This window comes from Rhinoderma darwinii, chromosome 5 (assembly GCF_050947455.1).
Source record: "Rhinoderma darwinii isolate aRhiDar2 chromosome 5, aRhiDar2.hap1, whole genome shotgun sequence".
Lineage (NCBI taxonomy): Eukaryota > Metazoa > Chordata > Amphibia > Anura > Rhinodermatidae > Rhinoderma > Rhinoderma darwinii.
The window spans coordinates 266,866,947-266,885,111 of NC_134691.1; the positions used below are offsets into that span (position 1 = coordinate 266,866,947).

The 18,165-nt window shown below is 41.2% G+C and overlaps 1 protein-coding gene across 1 annotated transcript in view; it reads left to right on the plus strand.

The window, feature by feature from the left end:
* BFSP2 (beaded filament structural protein 2) overlaps positions 1-14,728 on the plus strand; it is a 55,822-nt gene extending 41,094 nt beyond the window's left edge. Inside the window, exons 4-7 of the mRNA XM_075828596.1 lie at positions 1,462-1,623; positions 6,468-6,596; positions 11,064-11,284; positions 14,557-14,728. Coding sequence (XP_075684711.1) covers positions 1,462-1,623; positions 6,468-6,596; positions 11,064-11,284; positions 14,557-14,560 — 516 coding nt within the window. The 3' untranslated portion in view covers positions 14,561-14,728. The remainder of the gene's footprint in view (positions 1-1,461; positions 1,624-6,467; positions 6,597-11,063; positions 11,285-14,556) is intronic.
* The last annotated feature ends 3,437 nt before the right edge of the window (positions 14,729-18,165 follow it).

Genomic DNA, 18,165 nt, shown 5'->3' on the forward strand with positions numbered 1-18,165 from the left:
CTTTCTTAAAAACTAAGATTCCCCATGCTCCTTATTAGTTTATTTTGTCTTCATTGTATTTCTTTTTAACTCCAGGGCATCCTTTCTATGAACTGGAGCCCAGAACTGAACTGCATATTCTAGTTGAGGACGCATCAATGCTTTATAAAGTGTTAAATATGTCCCTGTCCCACAAGTCCATGCCTCTTTCAATTCACAACAGAATAATTCATAATTTATTAAATATCTGTTGGAAGGTACTGATTCTCCATGCGGAGATCTAGCTCACAGGTAGTCTTTAGAGCAATCCTCCCTTGGAAAAAGTATGCAAAATGCTGTAAAATGTGGTCAATAACATAGAGGTCAATAATATAATTCGCAAATTGTAGTTCTATAAATCACATTCATTAACACCGTACATATGGCAGCTGTAGTACAATAAAGAGGTGTCAAAGCAGCTGTCAAAATGTCCTCTGCGACCATGGACAAAACAAATATTGCACTCTGGATACATTGAACAACTGGCAGAGTCTTGAAGTGCCTGTGTGTCCCAGCTGTATTATTACAGATAAGTTAAGGCTCTGTTCACATCTGCGTCGGAGGCCTCTGTCGCAGATCTGGCAGGGTTTACCGGAGACAGTAGCGCAGCATTCTGTGCTATTGTGTCCGGTAAAATCACGGTCACCCTGACGGAAAGCCGACGGAACCCATTAAAGTCAATGGGTTCTGTCGGCAACTGGCGGTATCCATTGTGCAACAGGACCGTTGGATTCGTTATTCCCTTCTTTTGCTCCTCTGACGGAGCAGAACAACGGAACTGCACAACCCAGATGTGAATTTAGCCTAATCTGTAATATACACTCACTGAAGGGTATTAATTACATTAAAAAAATAACCATTTAAAGGAACACTAAACAAACAAAATGCACAAAAAAAAAAAATCCCAGTAATTCCTCCCTTAATCTCCTCCCCCACTTTGTCTCATATTGAAATTAAAACTGAGATATATATAAAGACAGCTTTTCTATGTGTCCCAGGAGATCAGCGATTCCCCCCTCCTCACAATCCTGTACATGACTAAAAAAAAAACAACTGGCTGCAGCAGGAGCCTTCCCCCTCCACACTGTCTGCAGTAGGAAACACAGATCATTAAACACTACCTCCTTTGCTAACCCTTATCCACTCAACCATTCACCAGCCAAAAATGGAACAGATCAGCAGGGAATTAACCCGTGTTCTCTGCAGGATTTCTGCAAGACTGTTTGTTTAAGGAACATGTAGAAAATCCTGCAGATTGGCAAATAGCGAGAGCTAATGCATCTCCTGTCTACATTCATTATTCACTTCTAGCTTTAGAGTTCTTTTAAACAGTCATCCCCAGTTCCACTAGTAAAGAAATAATGGCTCATGTGAAAATGTTAAACTTGGGAGCAGTTTTATATGTCCTCTACAGTGTTTTTAAATGATTAAGTAACCTTTCAGGATGTGAAGATGCTATACAAGCAGTTGGCAGGGTCTCAGCTGGAAGAAGTAGATACTCCAATTGGCACAGGACTTGATGATATATTGGAGACTATCAGAATTCACTGGGAGAAAGACATTGAGAAGAACAGAGCTGAATCTGGTGCTCTTCTTCAAGCTAAAGTAAGTGACTATTTCCCTACATATTGTACTATATATATTCAACACCCTGTGAAATGTCCTCCTAGCAGGAATGGTACATCATAAGTCTGAGTTATCTGCTACAAGTTTAAAGAGGTTTTCCACTCCCTAAAAATTGATGGCCTCTCCTCAGGATAGGCCATCTATGGCTGATCGCTCAGGGGCCGACTGCCATTGAAGTCAATGGGAGTAGGCTGTAATACTGTGAAACGCCGCTACTGCTGTGTCAGAGAGTCACAATACGAGCAGTGACCGGCAGTGATCATACAAGCGCTGCGGCCCTCTTTTAAAACAGCTGATCGGCGGGGATCCCGGCATTCAGACCCCGAGTGATCAGCTATCCAGAGTATAGGCCATTAATTTTTAGGGACTGTTTGACCCCTTTAATGAAATGATAATGTCAAGTAATATTAAAACTCAAATGAAATACTGCATGTAGGAGTAATGTAGGTGGTGTTCCATGAAATACTTTGAGACATATAATCCCTAGGGCCTTTAAATGAATTTAGCAATCACATGAAGCTAATCATTCTTGGAACATGATAATGTGGAATTTATTATCTAAATCCAACAACATCTAACTAGTATATCCTCTATTCAACAATATGCAACAGCTTTCTTAGAAATAAACATACCCAGTATGTCATGCTGAAATTACACAATTTGTTAATAATAGCACCATACTAGGGCAAGAGTCATCTTGAAGCAGGAGGTATGTGGAATCTAAAGCAGGGGCAAACTAAGAATTGCCTGGGCCCTTTGGTTATAAAGGCACTTCCTCTTTCTTTACTTTCATTTATTTATTTCCATGAGCAGTCTTCCTGACCTGGTAATATATGGGAAAAAATATTGTAATGTACTCTAGTGCAATGACTAGGCTGCCATGACACTGCACCCATACGTGACCTCACATCAATGGCTGCCACTGGACATTACATCCTTACAAATACTTTGACCACTATGGGCACACTGTCACTGTGGCCTAGTCGCCACACACAAGGGTAAAGAACCAGTGAGAAATTTTGAACTATCATAGCAGCTGTGTTTCATACAACCAGCATTAGGACGATATGTGCGTCTGTGGGTATAATGTTCTGACGCTGGCTGGCATCAGGACCTTGTGTAAGGCGGTGCCCAAAAGTGAAGAGAACCCAGGAGAGGTAAGTAAATAGAGGAGTTTTGTTTGGTGGTCTAATTTTTTTAATTATTTTTTTAGGTCTGGTCTGGGTTCTAAAATTTATTTATTTATGGTCTGGGGACTGAATTAATTTAGGGGTCTAGTCTGATGTCGGAATTTATTTGGGGGGGTCTGCTCTAGGGTCTAAATTTATTTAGGGAAGTGTTATGGGGTTTCAATTTATTTTGGTGTCTTACTTCATATGGATTTATATATGTAGTTTCCATTGAGCTCAATGCTAGAGGTGGCAGCAGGCATCCAAAGCCAAAACGTTATCAATTAAACAGGTTATGTGGGTTTCCTTTTTTTTTTTAGCCCTTTTATTTATGAAGGATAAGAAGTATTTTCAGTTACATGTTTTTCAAACTAATGTACTAACCTTCCACAGCTTATGTGGACATCAGAATAGTAATCAGAAACATTAGGAGCAGGGCTTCTGACCCAGTCTCAGGAGACGGTTTTCTGTACAAAAATAAAAAGGTTTATCCTTGACAAAGTATCTTAAAATGCAGCGTTATTTCATTGTGCACAAAAAAAACAACAAATGATAGCTCCTCTTAAAGACATATTCCTGGCAAAAATCTGTGTTTTGTTCCCTACACCCCTGAAGGATTACCTGCCACTGTGGCTTTGTTATGTAGATCCATTGCTGGGATAGCCATGCTCATTAATTCTTCCAGTGGTGCTGTAACTGGTCTCATGGTAGGTTGTGAAAGACTGCCCCCCTTATTGCCTGTATTACAAAACTGAGAGAGCGAGCGAGACACACTTGTTAAAGGGAAGGTATCTTTAAAAAATGACAAATTATTAAAATCAGATTTTTATTATAAACATATTTAAAAAACTTTTGGTGGTGTTATTTTATTGTTTATTATGTCACTATCAATATAAAAACAATCTTAAAACTTTCCAGCTTTCAAATTGGTCACTTGAGCAGTCACAATAGGCTGACGCTTCTTTTTTTCTGCAGCTCACTTCCCAGCTTTGCTGTGTAGACTGGGACAGAGTGAGCGGAGTGTGGGGGATTTAATGACAGCTCTATTTTACTGCTGGTGGCCTACACAGGGCAGAACTATACACTATTTGCACATATCTGTATGCATCATTCCTGAACTCTGGGGAAGGGGGCTGTACCCCATCACTGTAATAGTCTATGACATTTAAGCAGCTGCCAGAAATCACACATACTCTGATGCACTGTCTATACAGACAATGCTAAAAGGAGGTGCGTGTCTTTAATATGTCCAGGGACGTTTTTAAAAATAAATAGCTACATCATTTAAAAAAAAAATATAGAAAACATCATATTAAGGCTTCATTCAGATCTTTGTCAGGGTTCCGTTCGTGGGTTCCGTTAGAACTTTCCATCATGGGAACCCACAAACGGAAAGCAAACGGAAACCATAGCATTCCTTTTGCATTACCATTGATTTTAATGGTAACGCTTTCATTGCTAATGGTTTCCGTTTGCCTCTGTTCTGTGAAGTTTCAGTTTTTTGGGGAGAAATCAATAGCATAGACATTAAGACCTGTCATGAGCACCAGGACAATGAACAAGCTGGACAATCTTCAGGATGTAGCCATTGTGCTATGTAATACCTCAGAGGCTGAAGTGAATGACTTGAATTCGAGCAAAAACTCAGATTATAAGTATTGCCCAAAATATTTATTCATGGGTGGTTGTATACCTCATGTTTGTGCAGTGATAATTGCTGTATGAACATATTTCATAGCGATCTTTCGCAACTGAAAATGAATCAATAAAAATCTGCGGCTTCTAAAATGCCACATTTTCGTGATCACGAAGAGTCTTTCAGTAGGCAAAGGAATTACTGTGCATTCAATTTTAGATTGCGATAGAGTGATTAATAGCCTCCTACAGAACGATTGTTGAATGGGGTTTTAGGTTCCTTAACTCGTACTGTTATGCCCTAATTGTGGCCTAGTGACTGCAATAGGGAGTAATGGGTATGCCCCGTGGATAGCACGGGCTCCTCGCTGTAATGGCCGGGAACAGAGTTAGGGGTAACAAAGGCCCCCAGGCTTGCCATGGGTATGTGCCAATTAGGCATTGCCTTAGGTTGCCTGTAGTTTTACTCTAACAGACAATAATAATGTGGTATACTAAGTATACCAAAGCATCATATAAGCGATCAGTACTTTGAAGTAGCGGGACTAAAAAAATAGTTGATTAAAGTTTAATAACGTTTATTAGGGAAAAAAAAGTGTTCACAGTTAAAATAAAATAAAACCATATATTTAATATTTAGCAAAAGTGTTCCATTTTTTTAATAATACACATATATTGTATCACCACGATCGTATCGACCCGTATAATAAATTCTACACACTATTTATACCACACGATGAACCATGTAAAAAAGGCACAAAAAAAGGGCAGAATTGCACTTTCTTTTCCTTTCCCCCCTTAGAAAAATCATAAAAAGTTAAGCAATGGTTCTATAAAAAAAAATGACTCAACCCACAAAAAAGGCCTCAAACAGCTACATTGACTGATAATAAAAAAAGTTATGGTTCTTGGAATGCTGTGACATAAAAACTATTTTTTTCCATGAAATATGCTGTTATTGTACAAAGTAGTAAAATATATAAAAAAAAAACGATACATACCGTATTTAAAAACGCCGTTATGGTGGAATTTTTTCATTCCCCCTTAAAAAAAGTTCATAAAAGTTAATCAATAAGTTATTTGTACCCCAAAATGGTGCTATTTAAAAATACAACACGTCTTGCAAAAGAAACAATCCCTCATACAGCTCTATTGACGGTAAGAACAAAAAAGTTATTGCTCTCAGAATGTAAAATGAATTTGTGCAAAGGTAGTAAACCATGAAAAAAACTATATACATTTTTGAACGCCATAAAGACGAAACCTAAAAAATAATGTACCCCGCAAAAAAGATTATAAAAGTTTTTTAATACATTATGTGTACCCCACAATGGCACCATTAACAAGTACAACTCTTCTTACAAAAGTCCTCATACGGCTACGTTGATGGAACAATTAAAAAGTTATGGCCTTTAAAATGCGATGAGAAAAAGAACAAAAAATGCTGTATCCTCAAGGTCCAAAATAGCTACATCCTTTAGACGTTAAAATTGATGGCCTCTCATTAGGAAAGGCCATCCAAATTAGATCAGTGGGAGTCCAACTGTATGCACCCCCCGCCAATCAGCTGGCAAACATTGCTGCCCCTTCATTGTTCACACTGCTCCGTAAAGCACTGCTCTGTACTTTTTAGTGGCTGTGCCTGTTATTACAGCCATTCACTTAAATGGGACAAAGCTGTACCTAATTATAATACCAGGTACAACCGCTACTAAAAGTACGGAGCTGTGCGTAGGAAAAAAAAATGAAGGGGATGCAGAATTCATCGGAGTGCCACGGCCTTTTCAAACAGCTGATAGGCAGGGGTGCTAAGAGTTGGACCCTCACTGATCCTCAGGATAGGCAATCAATTTTGAAGAACTGCAAAACCCCATTCTATTTTTATAATTTTTTTACAATCATCTTAATATTCGGATCGCAAGTCGGATCTTCATAGACCTGTAGTGTGTAAACCCAGCCCTATACATTTAATAACAGCTCCACGATACTTAGATTTATCTCACGATTTTCTCAAAACAGCAATCGGCAGCGCTGCCAGCATTACAAAGCCAAGAGGAGGAAGTTGTGGAGAGTCTGAGAGAAGAGTTCCATGATACAGCTTGTAAAATCCAGAGCCTGCAGGCTGAGACTGAATCCCTAAGGACATTGGTAGGTTCAATAGTCATAATGTACTTGGAATCTTGACTGTTGGTATTTTTGTATTTGTTTTTGCATTGGAGTTGACATATAAGTCTGCTTAGTGCAGAGCTAGGTTTACTTTCTGTCCTTGAATACAGCACTTAATCACTTCCACAATACACATCGCCTGTTCTCAACACTGTAAAGCAAAGTGATGTCATATACCCACCTCAATTACATTGCATATATAAAAAAAACTTATAAAACATGTTTTTGTTTTTTCATTGAAATAGGTAACAAATATTGTGCTGATTAATGTAATCATATATTGTTATTGGAGCTATGTGTTTCTGATAATAATCCTGCTTCACTTCCCACAGTCATAGAGGTAAAAGATAAACTTAAGGCTGCCTACATCCACCACTAGGGGGAGCTTAATAAAGACTGATTTATTATTGAATTCAATTGGGAGTATAAATCTGTCTTCAGAATGCTCCTAGTGGCTGCTGCAGGTAGCCTGGATTTTATCATTTAAAGAGGCTCTGTCACCAGATTATAGGTGCCCTATCTCCTACATAATATGATCGGCGCTGTAATGTAGATAACAACAGTGGTTTTTATTTTGAAAAACGATCATTTTTGAGCATGTTATGAGCAATTTTAGATTTATGCTAATTAGTTTCTTAATAGACAACTGGGCGTTTTTTATCTTTTTACCAAGTGGGCGTTACAAAGACAAGTGTATGACGCTGACCAATCAGCATCATACACTTCTCTCCATTCATCTCATACACTTCTCTCCATTACTCAAAAATGATCGTTTTTCAAAATAAAAACCACTGTTGTTATCTACATTACAGCGCCGATCAGATTATGTAGGAGATAGGGCACTTATAATGTGGTGATAGAGCCTCTTTAACTCTATAGCTGTATTAAGGGAAATGGGGGATTTGGACCCCTTAACAGAAAAACTGAGCTCCAACCCCTATAATGATTGAAATGAAACAACACAAAATTTTAGACATAGTACAAAAAAAACATGAAATATAGACACTTTAAGTAGTGTTACTCCTTTAAATAGAAAACTAAAACCTGCATTCCAATGTAAATCCTTGAGTTGTCCTCCTTATCCAGTAGTTATTTATTAATGATATCTGAATTCCCCAAACACCTTAATTCTGCCGTGCTATATAGTGATACAGGATCACTGCATATCTAGGCAAATTTGCTTTTCGGAAGCCTGCAAAAGATCAGTGACAGCCCCTCTTTGAGCTGTAATGACAGCCATATTCCCAGAAACATATATAGCTTACAATTACTGAATACCCTTAGAAACAACTTTACAAGAGAAAAACCTCAAGGTGATATATTTATGTCCCCACTGTTCTGCCATTGAAGTGTAGGTCAAATAGTAATTCCGGCACATTTATAACTTCCACACAGAATTACCCACGACACTACAGCAGCTACACAGTAGTCTTAATGGAACTGATGCAATCAAATAGTACTGCCCTCACGATAGTTACTACTACAGCAGTCCGTCGAAGTACCCATTGATTCCAATGGGTTTGTTTTAACCTTAGTTGTGCTCTGTTTGGCTCCATTCCGTCATGTTTCCGTATTTTTGCAGGAAAGAATAGCGTAGTCAGCTGCACTATATTTTTCGTTCAAAATTACGGAAAGTTGACGGCAGGGTGCTTCAATTTTTTTACAATGAAGTCAATGTATGATGGACACAAACGGAATGTCTTCCATTTGTATTAATTATCTATTCCCTTTAAAGGATTGTTTTTTCATATTACACATGCGCATCACTACTACATCCCAAAAAAATAATAAATAAATATAGAAAATTAGATCCGTTAAAAAGTATAAGTCTCTGTTCACATCTGCATTGGAGGCTCTATTAGGGGCCTCCGTTGCAGATCCGGCCGAAAATACCAAAAACAATAGCACAGCATGCCGGTAAAATCACGGACACCCTTACGGAAACCTAACAAACCAATAAAGTCAATATGTTCCGTCGGCCGCCGGTGGTGTCCGTCATGCAACTGAACTGGCGTTTCCGGTATTTTCATTTTCCTGCCCTTTTAATGCAGCAGAACAATGGAAATACCAGCGCAGATGTGACCAAGGCCTAACAGATGGCAAACTGAAAGAAACGGAAGGTGAAGTTTTAGTTTTTTTTTACGGACCCAGCGAACCGATGCGTAATTTTTTTTAATGTTTTCCTTCCATTTGTTTCAGTTTGGCATCCGTTTCCGCTAAATTTGACAGATTTGTTAAAAATGGAAGGGCCAACCGAGCCTATCAGGAATGTGAGAAGCCAAGTTGGGCAAAAAGATCACAGAATGCTTATGAAATCCTGCACACTTGTTCGACATGAGTTAGTAGGGAGCCAGACAAAAAGGGCCCACAAGCGCCATGTGGCAATTCTGGATATATATAAATTTGAATGCCCCACAACAAACTTTAATATGCCAATCACAGTGCTGTAGTGTATAATAAGCCAGCAATAGTCCCAGTAAAACAACTTGGTAAAAAGGTAAAAAACGCCCAGTTGTCTATTAAGAAACTAATTAGCATAAATCTAAAATCGCTCATAACTTGCTCAAAATTATTGTTTTTTCAAAATAAAAACCACTGCTGTTATCTACATTACAGCGCCGATCACATTGTGTAGGAGACAGGGCACTTATAATCTGGTGACAGAGCCTCTTTAATATCACAATAAACGGCTATTTGGACTGATTTCACACGGGCGCATTTGGTCTGTAAAATACAGTCCGTATGTCGGCAGTATTTCCCGGACTGAACACAGTTCAGATTATGTAGGAGATAGGGCACTACTAATCTGGTGACAGAGCCTTTTTAAGTGCTGTCTAGGATGCAATTTAACAAAACACATTGTCAGCCTTTTTTGATGTGGTAGTGAAATACGATGAATGCTCCAACCTCTTGTCAGAATAAGGATCTATTGTCCCCTGTTGCGCTGTTTACTCAAAAGAAGGAAAAGTACGCAGCGATCTGCATCATAGTGTATAGGAGTTAGGGTATGTTCACACGGCCTATTTACGGACGTAAATCGGGCGTTTTTGCCCCGAATTACGCCCGAAAATAGCGCCTCAATAGCGCTGACAAACATCTGCCCATTGAAAGCAATGGGCAGACGTTTGTCTGTTCACACGAGGCGTATATTTACGCGCCGCTGTCAAATGACGGCGCGTAAATAGACGCCCGCGTAGAAGAAGTGACCTGTCACTTCTTTGGCCGTAATTGGAGCCGCTATTCATTGACTCCAATGAATAGCAGCGCTAATTACGCCCGTAATTGACGCGGCGTTCAAGCGCCTGCACATGCCGGTACGGCTGAAATTACGGCTGAAATTACGGGGATGTTTTCAGGCTGAAACATCCCCGTAATTTCAGCCGTTACGGACCCCCGCCGTGTGAACATACCCTTAGGGTATGTTCACACGGCGGGGGTCTGTAACGGCTGAAATTACGGGGATGTTTCAGCCTGAAAACATCCCCGTAATTTCAGCCGTACCGGCATGTGCAGGCGCTTGAACGCCGCGTCAATTACGGGCGTAATTAGCGCTGCTATTCATTGGAGTCAATGAATAGCGGCTCCAATTACGGCCAAAGAAGTGACAGGTCACTTCTTCTACGCGGGCGTCTATTTACGCGCCGTCATTTGACAGCGGCGCGTAAATATACGCCTCGTGTGAACAGACAAACGTCTGCCCATTGCTTACAATGGGCAGATGTTTGTCAGCGCTATTGAGGCGCTATTTTCGGGCGTAATTCGGGGCAAAAACGCCCGAATTACGTCCGTAAATAGGCCGTGTGAACATACCCTTACAGAAACAGCCAAGTGTGCCACCACCTCCCCTGCGTCTCCTCCTTCTTGCAGCTGTAGTCGCCGTGTTTTACAGGCGTTACTGGGATCCCACCTAGCAGAAATATATGCCGTAAATCTCATTTGTTGAAATAACCCCTTAAGAAAATATTGCAACACGCCCAAATAGGTTGTTTCTTTCAAGGTAATAGCTGTGACTGTAAATATTAACTAAGCTCCAAACTGATCATTTTATTTTCTTAATGGCAATGGAACCAACAGAGATTGGAATTGGATGGAAATGTATCACTTCAATATACATTAGTCATCTATCGGCTATATCCATATATTAATCTTAAGAATTAATTGAAATGTGTCATTATTGCATCGGTGTGCTTGCCAAGAAAACATTTAATGGCCAACGGAAAAAAGACCACAACTGGAGACCCAAATCCCCTATATAGAAAAATATGTGAAGTAGTTATATTCCAAAATGGATTTGAACATCGCCACAATTTTTCTTGATAGAACGCATACTTACGATATCCTGCTAAAATAACTTTGAGAAGGAAGATTAGACGTTGTTAGGTTCATATTTAGCTTTACATGAGTATAATGTACAGTAAGTTCAAGGTTAAGATTTGTTTGTGTCTGCAGAAAAGAGGTCTGGAGAACTCTTTGCATGATGCTAAACACTGGCATGACATTGAGCTTCAGAATTTGGGCTCTGTGATCACGAAATTGGAGGCAGAACTGGAGGAAATTAGAAGTGAAACTGAGCAGCACCAACGAGACCGAGAGCATTTGTTGTCCCACAAGTTGCAACTAGAGAAGGAAATAGCAGCATATCACTCTATTCTGGATGGAGAGGAAAACAGGTAGGTGCACAATATGGCAACATCTCTCTTTGTGTTTGGTATACTTTATACTGTACATTCAGATGGACATTCACTTCAAAGGGGTTGTCCACTACTGGACAACTGATGGCCTATCCACCGGATAGGTCATCAGTATATGATCATGGGGGTCTGACACCAGGACCCCACACCGATCAGCTGCTCCGGCTGCCAGACGTAAAATGCCGGGAGCAGATGGATCCGGCCATGGAATAGCGGCCAAGCTCCACAATCGCAGCAATTCAGCAGTTTGGCAGCACGACCACTATGCAATGTACGGAGCCAACTGCTTCCAACTCCGTACATTGCATATTGTGCAATGACATCCGGTGCCCGCAGGCAGCCGAAGCAGCTGATAAGTGCAGGGTTCGGGTGTCGGATCATACTGATGACCACTCTGGTGGAAAGGTCATTAGTTGTCCAGTAGTGGACAACCACTTTAAGTTTATTTTCAGCAAGTCATTGAAAGCTTCTTCTCGAGGTGTTCCTCAAAATTAGCACCTGGCACCAGGGGCATGTGTCCTGGTTCTTTTTCCTGGTGCCCTGGGTATATTAGTGCCAGCGATCAACACATTCAATTGTATCTGTACCTTCCCACTTTTCCTGTGCCCTACCAATACCCCTGATTATAACACAATTTTTTTAAATAAAAAAATAATAATAATGGAATTACTTACTAGATTTCATAGCTAACCCTAAGAGGACAAGGTTGTACTGCCAGCTCCAAGATGCATATGAGCTACCATAGGAGATTCGGCTTCAATGAAGGAGTACCTTTACTGTACTAATCCAAACAGGTTTAAAAGGCACAGGGTATCACTGTGACAATAATAAATGCAAGCATGAACAGATATGGAGAGAGGAAAAGGCAGGATGACAGCAACTATGTAATAGTTCTCCAAAGCCTGTGAATTGGCAGGCATTAGTGCCTGGCCTCATTACTGTTGTAGTGGCATGATGGGCGGAAATCCTTGCCAGCCTGTTTCAAAATGTAGTGTAAAATCTTCAAAGACAAGTGGATGCTGTTATAGTAGCAAAAATTTGACCGAATCTATATACTACTACTGCCATGGTTTTGGAAGGAGATGCTTTACATATGGATTTGATGTTACATAGTCCTCCTACATTTAGGAAGTGCGGCCAAGGTTGTATGCTTCAGGGCTCTCCTGTAGGGGAGACACCTATACAGCTGTTCCCTTCACCATGTGTGTAGTTACTCTTAGCAATCCCAGGTGGCCATCTATAGTCAGACAGGGCCCAGCTGGCATGGAGGTAGGGAAACTCAAGCAGGTATGGTTCGCTTTCAGTCAATTATGAGCTGAGGAAAAGTGTGGGTGAAGTGTGGTTAAATATTTGAAATGTTAAAAAGAAACGTAGCTTCTACCACTTTTGATAGCTAGTTGTTTCTATTCGGTGTTTACCAAATCAAGCAAATACTGACCTTATATATATGCTGTTTCCATAATGATATAGATTTCTTTGTACATGCCCCATAATGGTAACTAACAGTTTCTCTCAGTTTTGATAAAGAGCCAATTGATAAAAGAAACCCTATATCCTTTAAAGACATGTCCAGTTGTTTGCAATTTCGGTACAGTATGCAGTATGAACATACGAAAGTTTGCAACATGGACTGATCAGCTACAGCTAAACTGCTTGCTGATGGTATCCAAGAGGACAATGTATGAATAGTTTAAATGGCAATATTCCCTAATCATAGGGATAAGTTTCCACTGATAGGTACTCCGCAAATTGTGGAATGATAATTAACTAGAGCAAAGTAGGAGTTTGTGATAAAATTTTACTTTTATTACAGCATCATTTAAAAAAAGATTCCTTTGAGTACAAAAAATAGGAAATACATAAGATTCATGCATGTTTGAACAGAGATTAACAGATGTATTTGTTTTCTTCTCTTATATGCAAAAAATATGAATAAGGTTCTCAGTCTATGAGTTTTTTTCAGTGGTGACTGCCTTTGCAATATAATGAACTTTGTTGCCACATGGTGCTACATGAAAAACGAGTGGAGTGTGTATAGTCTCTCTTATCGGCAGGGTTCCCATAAATCTACATCACAATTTATAATTGTAGTTTTGTTTGGGGTTATATATAATAACCCCCCCCCTACCCGTTCCTGTAGAGATTCACTCCGATGGTTTATATTTGTTTTTAAGGGGAATCCCGTCTGCACTCTCACATCAAGAATTTTTCTCCCCAAAAAATTATTGATATGAGAGTGGGCGAAAAATGCTATAAACTTATGCTTTAGTAAAAGTTTAATTTTATCACAAACTCCTGCTTTGCTCCAGTGATTTATCCAAGAGGACAATAAAGATTTTTGAAACCAACCATTCTGACCTACAGATGACAAAAAGCTTGATAGTGTGAATCTGGATTTATAGTTAAAGGGATTATCCCATCAAGAAAACCCCTTCTTGTCCCTTTCAGGATCAGATCTGTTTTGGGTTTTGTTTCTACCTGTTCACTGTGCGTACAAATGACATGTTAACCTTATTCGGCGGGTAATGCATGTTTGCGACAAGTTCTCCCTGGTGGGAGCTGCTCTTTCCAATGGCTGTTTAATTTGGCCACGCTTTACGATCCATGCACACGACAAAGCTGCATTGCACTGACCCTGTACAGCAGAAGCCCCTTTTACAAACCCAGTGTCCCAAAATATATTCTGTGTGCCAAAATATTCTGCCTCTGTGGGGCACCATATTCTATCCTAGAGTCAATGCTATTAGAGGAGAATACCTTTGTAATATGATATGCAATGAATCTGTGAGAGAAATGGATGTGAATCTGTATAAAATTTGAGGCACAAGGAGATACAGCATGGCCCCATAGCAAGGTCGTATACTTAATATAGCAATGGTCATAAGCCCTAAGGGTAACAGAATAATAATTTTTGACTGAGGGACATACATTCTGCCAAAACATCTACCATACTTTAATTTTCTTTTGTCATTCTAAATTTTGTTATTACTGGAACACTTTTAAATAGAAACATTTTCTACTTGCATCAAGGTGTCTGCATGTATTTATATGGATAACTGCTCCCTTAATAAAAATAAAATTTGGAATATTTGTCTGCCATCAATCTTACTCAGTTGTTTGGCAGAAAGCCCATTTAACTACATCCATATAAGCCATCTAAAAATTGAGGAATTCTCTTACATTTTTTGCCTTATGACTGCATGATGTGATATGACACAGTTATGTTTCAATCTTTTTTGTTCTATTTGCAGATGATGTTTAATAAAACAGTCCTATGACCATAGAGCAACTGATGAAATTTAATTGGGATTTGCAACTGTGAAATGGAATGGTTCTGTGAAATATTTAGATAAAGAAAACTTGGCCTGGTTGTTATTTCGTGTGCATTTAATTTAATTTCAAAACTGAAACACTATTCAACAATGTAGCAAAGAGAAAGTGATTTGATATAGTTCTAATCTTTTCACCCTTCAAAATGAAATCTGATTCTAATAAAAACTAAGAACCCAGTCTGCTGGCCCTTTTTTCTGATTTATGCATCAATTTTCATCTGCCAGCTTTGGCACTAAGAAATACTACACTTGGGTGGTGAATATGTACAGATCATTGCAGCATTCAATGTGTTGCATATATGCTTATATCCTATAAGGAACTAGTAAATGGAAATGAGTCTGTATTTTGGGTTTGGTTGTACTAGTATATTCCTTCCTCCACTACATCTGCTACCTAATTGAAGTCTGCACTATTTGATCCATAATAAGGATCAATTAAAGAAAAGCTAGAGTAAAGTCCCAACTTGTAGTCGAACGGCGTTGGGTGAGTATAAGTTTTATTTTCCAGTGGCACAAGGGTGGGAATAGTTGGGTATCTTATTCCGAAGGGATAGTAAAAGAGGAATGCATCCTTGCTTTGAGTTAGGGTTCTCTTACACAGCCCGAAATGGGCCGTGTAAACGAACATCGATCAACGAGACTACTTGTTGATCGGTGCTCGTTTGCTATGTTTGGGGACGAGCGATCGTTACTACTCTTTTTATTCTTTCATGTCGGCAGAACGTCTCACTTTACACAGGGAGATGTGCTGCCGACAACTATACTATTTCTTGAAGCATAACCGATACAATCAACCGACAAACGAGCAATCATCGGAAAGAGCATTCACATGAACGCTCATTTGCCCGAATTGACCCGTGTAAAAGGGTCCTTAGTGTAAGCTGACCACCTGCTGATTATCAAATATACAGGGGTTAAAGGCTATGTACATGTTTGAAGCAAAGCATTTATTTATTTATTTTTAAATAAATCAATGTTTTATGTAATTTTAAACAAGTTTTAAATTGACTGTAATGACCGGGGGGGTAGGGAAACGGACAAGTGAGCCCTAATCTACCCGCCACTCTGTCCCTGCCTACTTGCAACGACCCGCCCTAGGCGACGGGGTACAACTGGGCGGCGGTCCCTGCACTCAGTAAGTGCACGACAAACACGACGAACATACAAGGGAATACAAGCAAGGGAAAGGGGCAGTTGCCCACGGCAACACCGTGAGCAACCAGAGTGGTGAACGAGCCGAGTCAAGCCAGGAGTGTGCGAGGTACCAAACGAAGAGCAGAAGAGTAGTCAGTAAGCCAGGGTCAGTATGGAGCAGGAACAAAATAGAAGGAGCTGTAGCTGGGCCAGGAAACCACACGAATAAGAATAACAAGCAAGGAGGAACAGGAAATGCAGGTATAAATAGACAGAGGGCGGGAGCTAGCTGAGTCTGGCCAGGCTGCGATAGGCTCTCCCACTCCTAAGCCTGCCAGCCTGAGTGGTGGAAGCTGGAGTCAGTCTCAGGGATGTAGATTCAGGTGCTGACTGATTAATTAAGGGAGTTAACCCCGAAGCTGTGCCTGGCAGATCCTTTACAGTACCCCCCCTTTTATGAGGGGCCACCGGACCCTTTCTAAGTGGACCTGGCTTACTGGGGAAACGCAGGTGGAACCTCCTGACCAATACCCCAGCGTGAACATCCCGGGCGGGTACCCAAGTCCTCTCCTCGGGCCCGTAACCTCTCCAATGGACCAGGTACTGGAGGGAGCCTTGGACCATCTTGCTGTCCACAATCCTGGCCACCTCGAATTCCACCCCCTCAGGGGTGAGGACGGGAACAGGAGGTCTCCTCGAGGGAGCCAAGGACGGGGAGCAGCGTTTAAGGAGGGAGGCATGAAACACGTCGTGTATACGAAAAGACGGGGGTAACTCCAGCCGGAAGGAGACAGGATTGAGGACCTCAATGACCTTATACGGCCCAATAAACCGGGGAGCAAACTTCTTGGACGGAACCTTGAGACGCAAGTTCCTAGACGACAACCACACCAGATCCCCGACCATAAACAGGGGGTTAGCAGAACGTTTTCTATCAGCCTGAGTTTTTTGTACGCTCTGGGACGCCTCTAGGTTCTTCTGAACCTGGGCCCAGACTGTGCACAGTTCCCGATGAACGACCTCTACCTCGGGATTGTTGGAACTACCAGGTGAAACGGAGGAGAACCGTGGATTAAACCCAAAATTACAGAAAAAGGGAGAGACCCCTGACGAGTTACTGACCCGGTTATTAAGGGAAAATTCGGCAAGGGGAATGAATGAGACCCAATCATATTGACAGTCAGAGACAAAACACCTTAAGTATTGTTCTAGAGATTGATTAGTCCTCTCCGTTTGACCATTGGTTTCAGGATGGAAGGCAGAGGAGAAGGACAGATCAATCCCCAACTTCATACAGAAGGCTCTCCAAAACAATGAAACAAATTGTACCCCTCTGTCCGAAACAATATTGACAGGGACCCCATGGAGACGCAGGATGTGTTTGACAAACAAGGTAGCCAACGTCTTGGCGTTGGGTAGTTTCTTGATGGGCACAAAGTGGCACATCTTACTGAAGCGGTCTACCACCACCCACACCACCGACTTGCCTTGGGATGGAGGCAAATCGGTGATAAAATCCATGGAGATATGTGTCCAAGGTCTCTGGGGAATGGGCAACGAACACAGTAAGCCCGCTGGTCGGGACCTGGGAGTCTTGGACCTAGCACAAACCTCACAAGCGGCGACGTAGGCCTTAACGTCTTTAGGCAACCCAGGCCACCAATAGTTTCTAGTAATGAGGTGTTTGGTACCCAGGATGCCTGGATGACCAGATAGTGCGGAGTCATGATTTTCCCTAAGTACCCTTAGCCGGAATTGCAGGGGAACAAACAGCTTGTTCTCAGGAAGGTTCCCGGGAGCTGAACCTTGATCAGCAGCAATTTCAGAGACTAAATCAGAATCGATCGAGGAAATGATTATACCTGGAGGCAAAATACAAGCAGGATCTTCCTCCGAAGGAGGGCTGGCCATGAAGCTACGCGACAGTGCATCAGCCTTAATATTTTTAGACCCAGCCCTATAGGTAACCAAAAAATTGAATCTGGTAAAAAATAATGCCCATCGAGCTTGTCTCGGGTTTAGCCTCCGGGCAGATTCTAGGAAAACCAGATTCTTGTGGTCGGTAAGGACCGTTACCTGGTGTCTAGCCCCCTCCAGGAAGTGGCGCCACTCTTCAAATGCCCATTTAATGGCTAAGAGTTCGCGGTTGCCAATATCATAGTTACTCTCAGTTGGCGAAAACTTCCTGGAGAAGTAGGCACAGGGGCGGAGAAGGGTGAGGGACCTGGTACCCTGGGACAAGACAGCCCCCACTCCCACCTCAGATGCGTCAACTTCCACGATAAATGGCTCCATTTGGTTGGGCTGAACCAGCACCGGGGCCGAGATAAAGCACTTCTTAAGGACCTCAAAAGCCTGGACAGTCTCAGGAGGCCAGTGGAGGAGATCAGCACC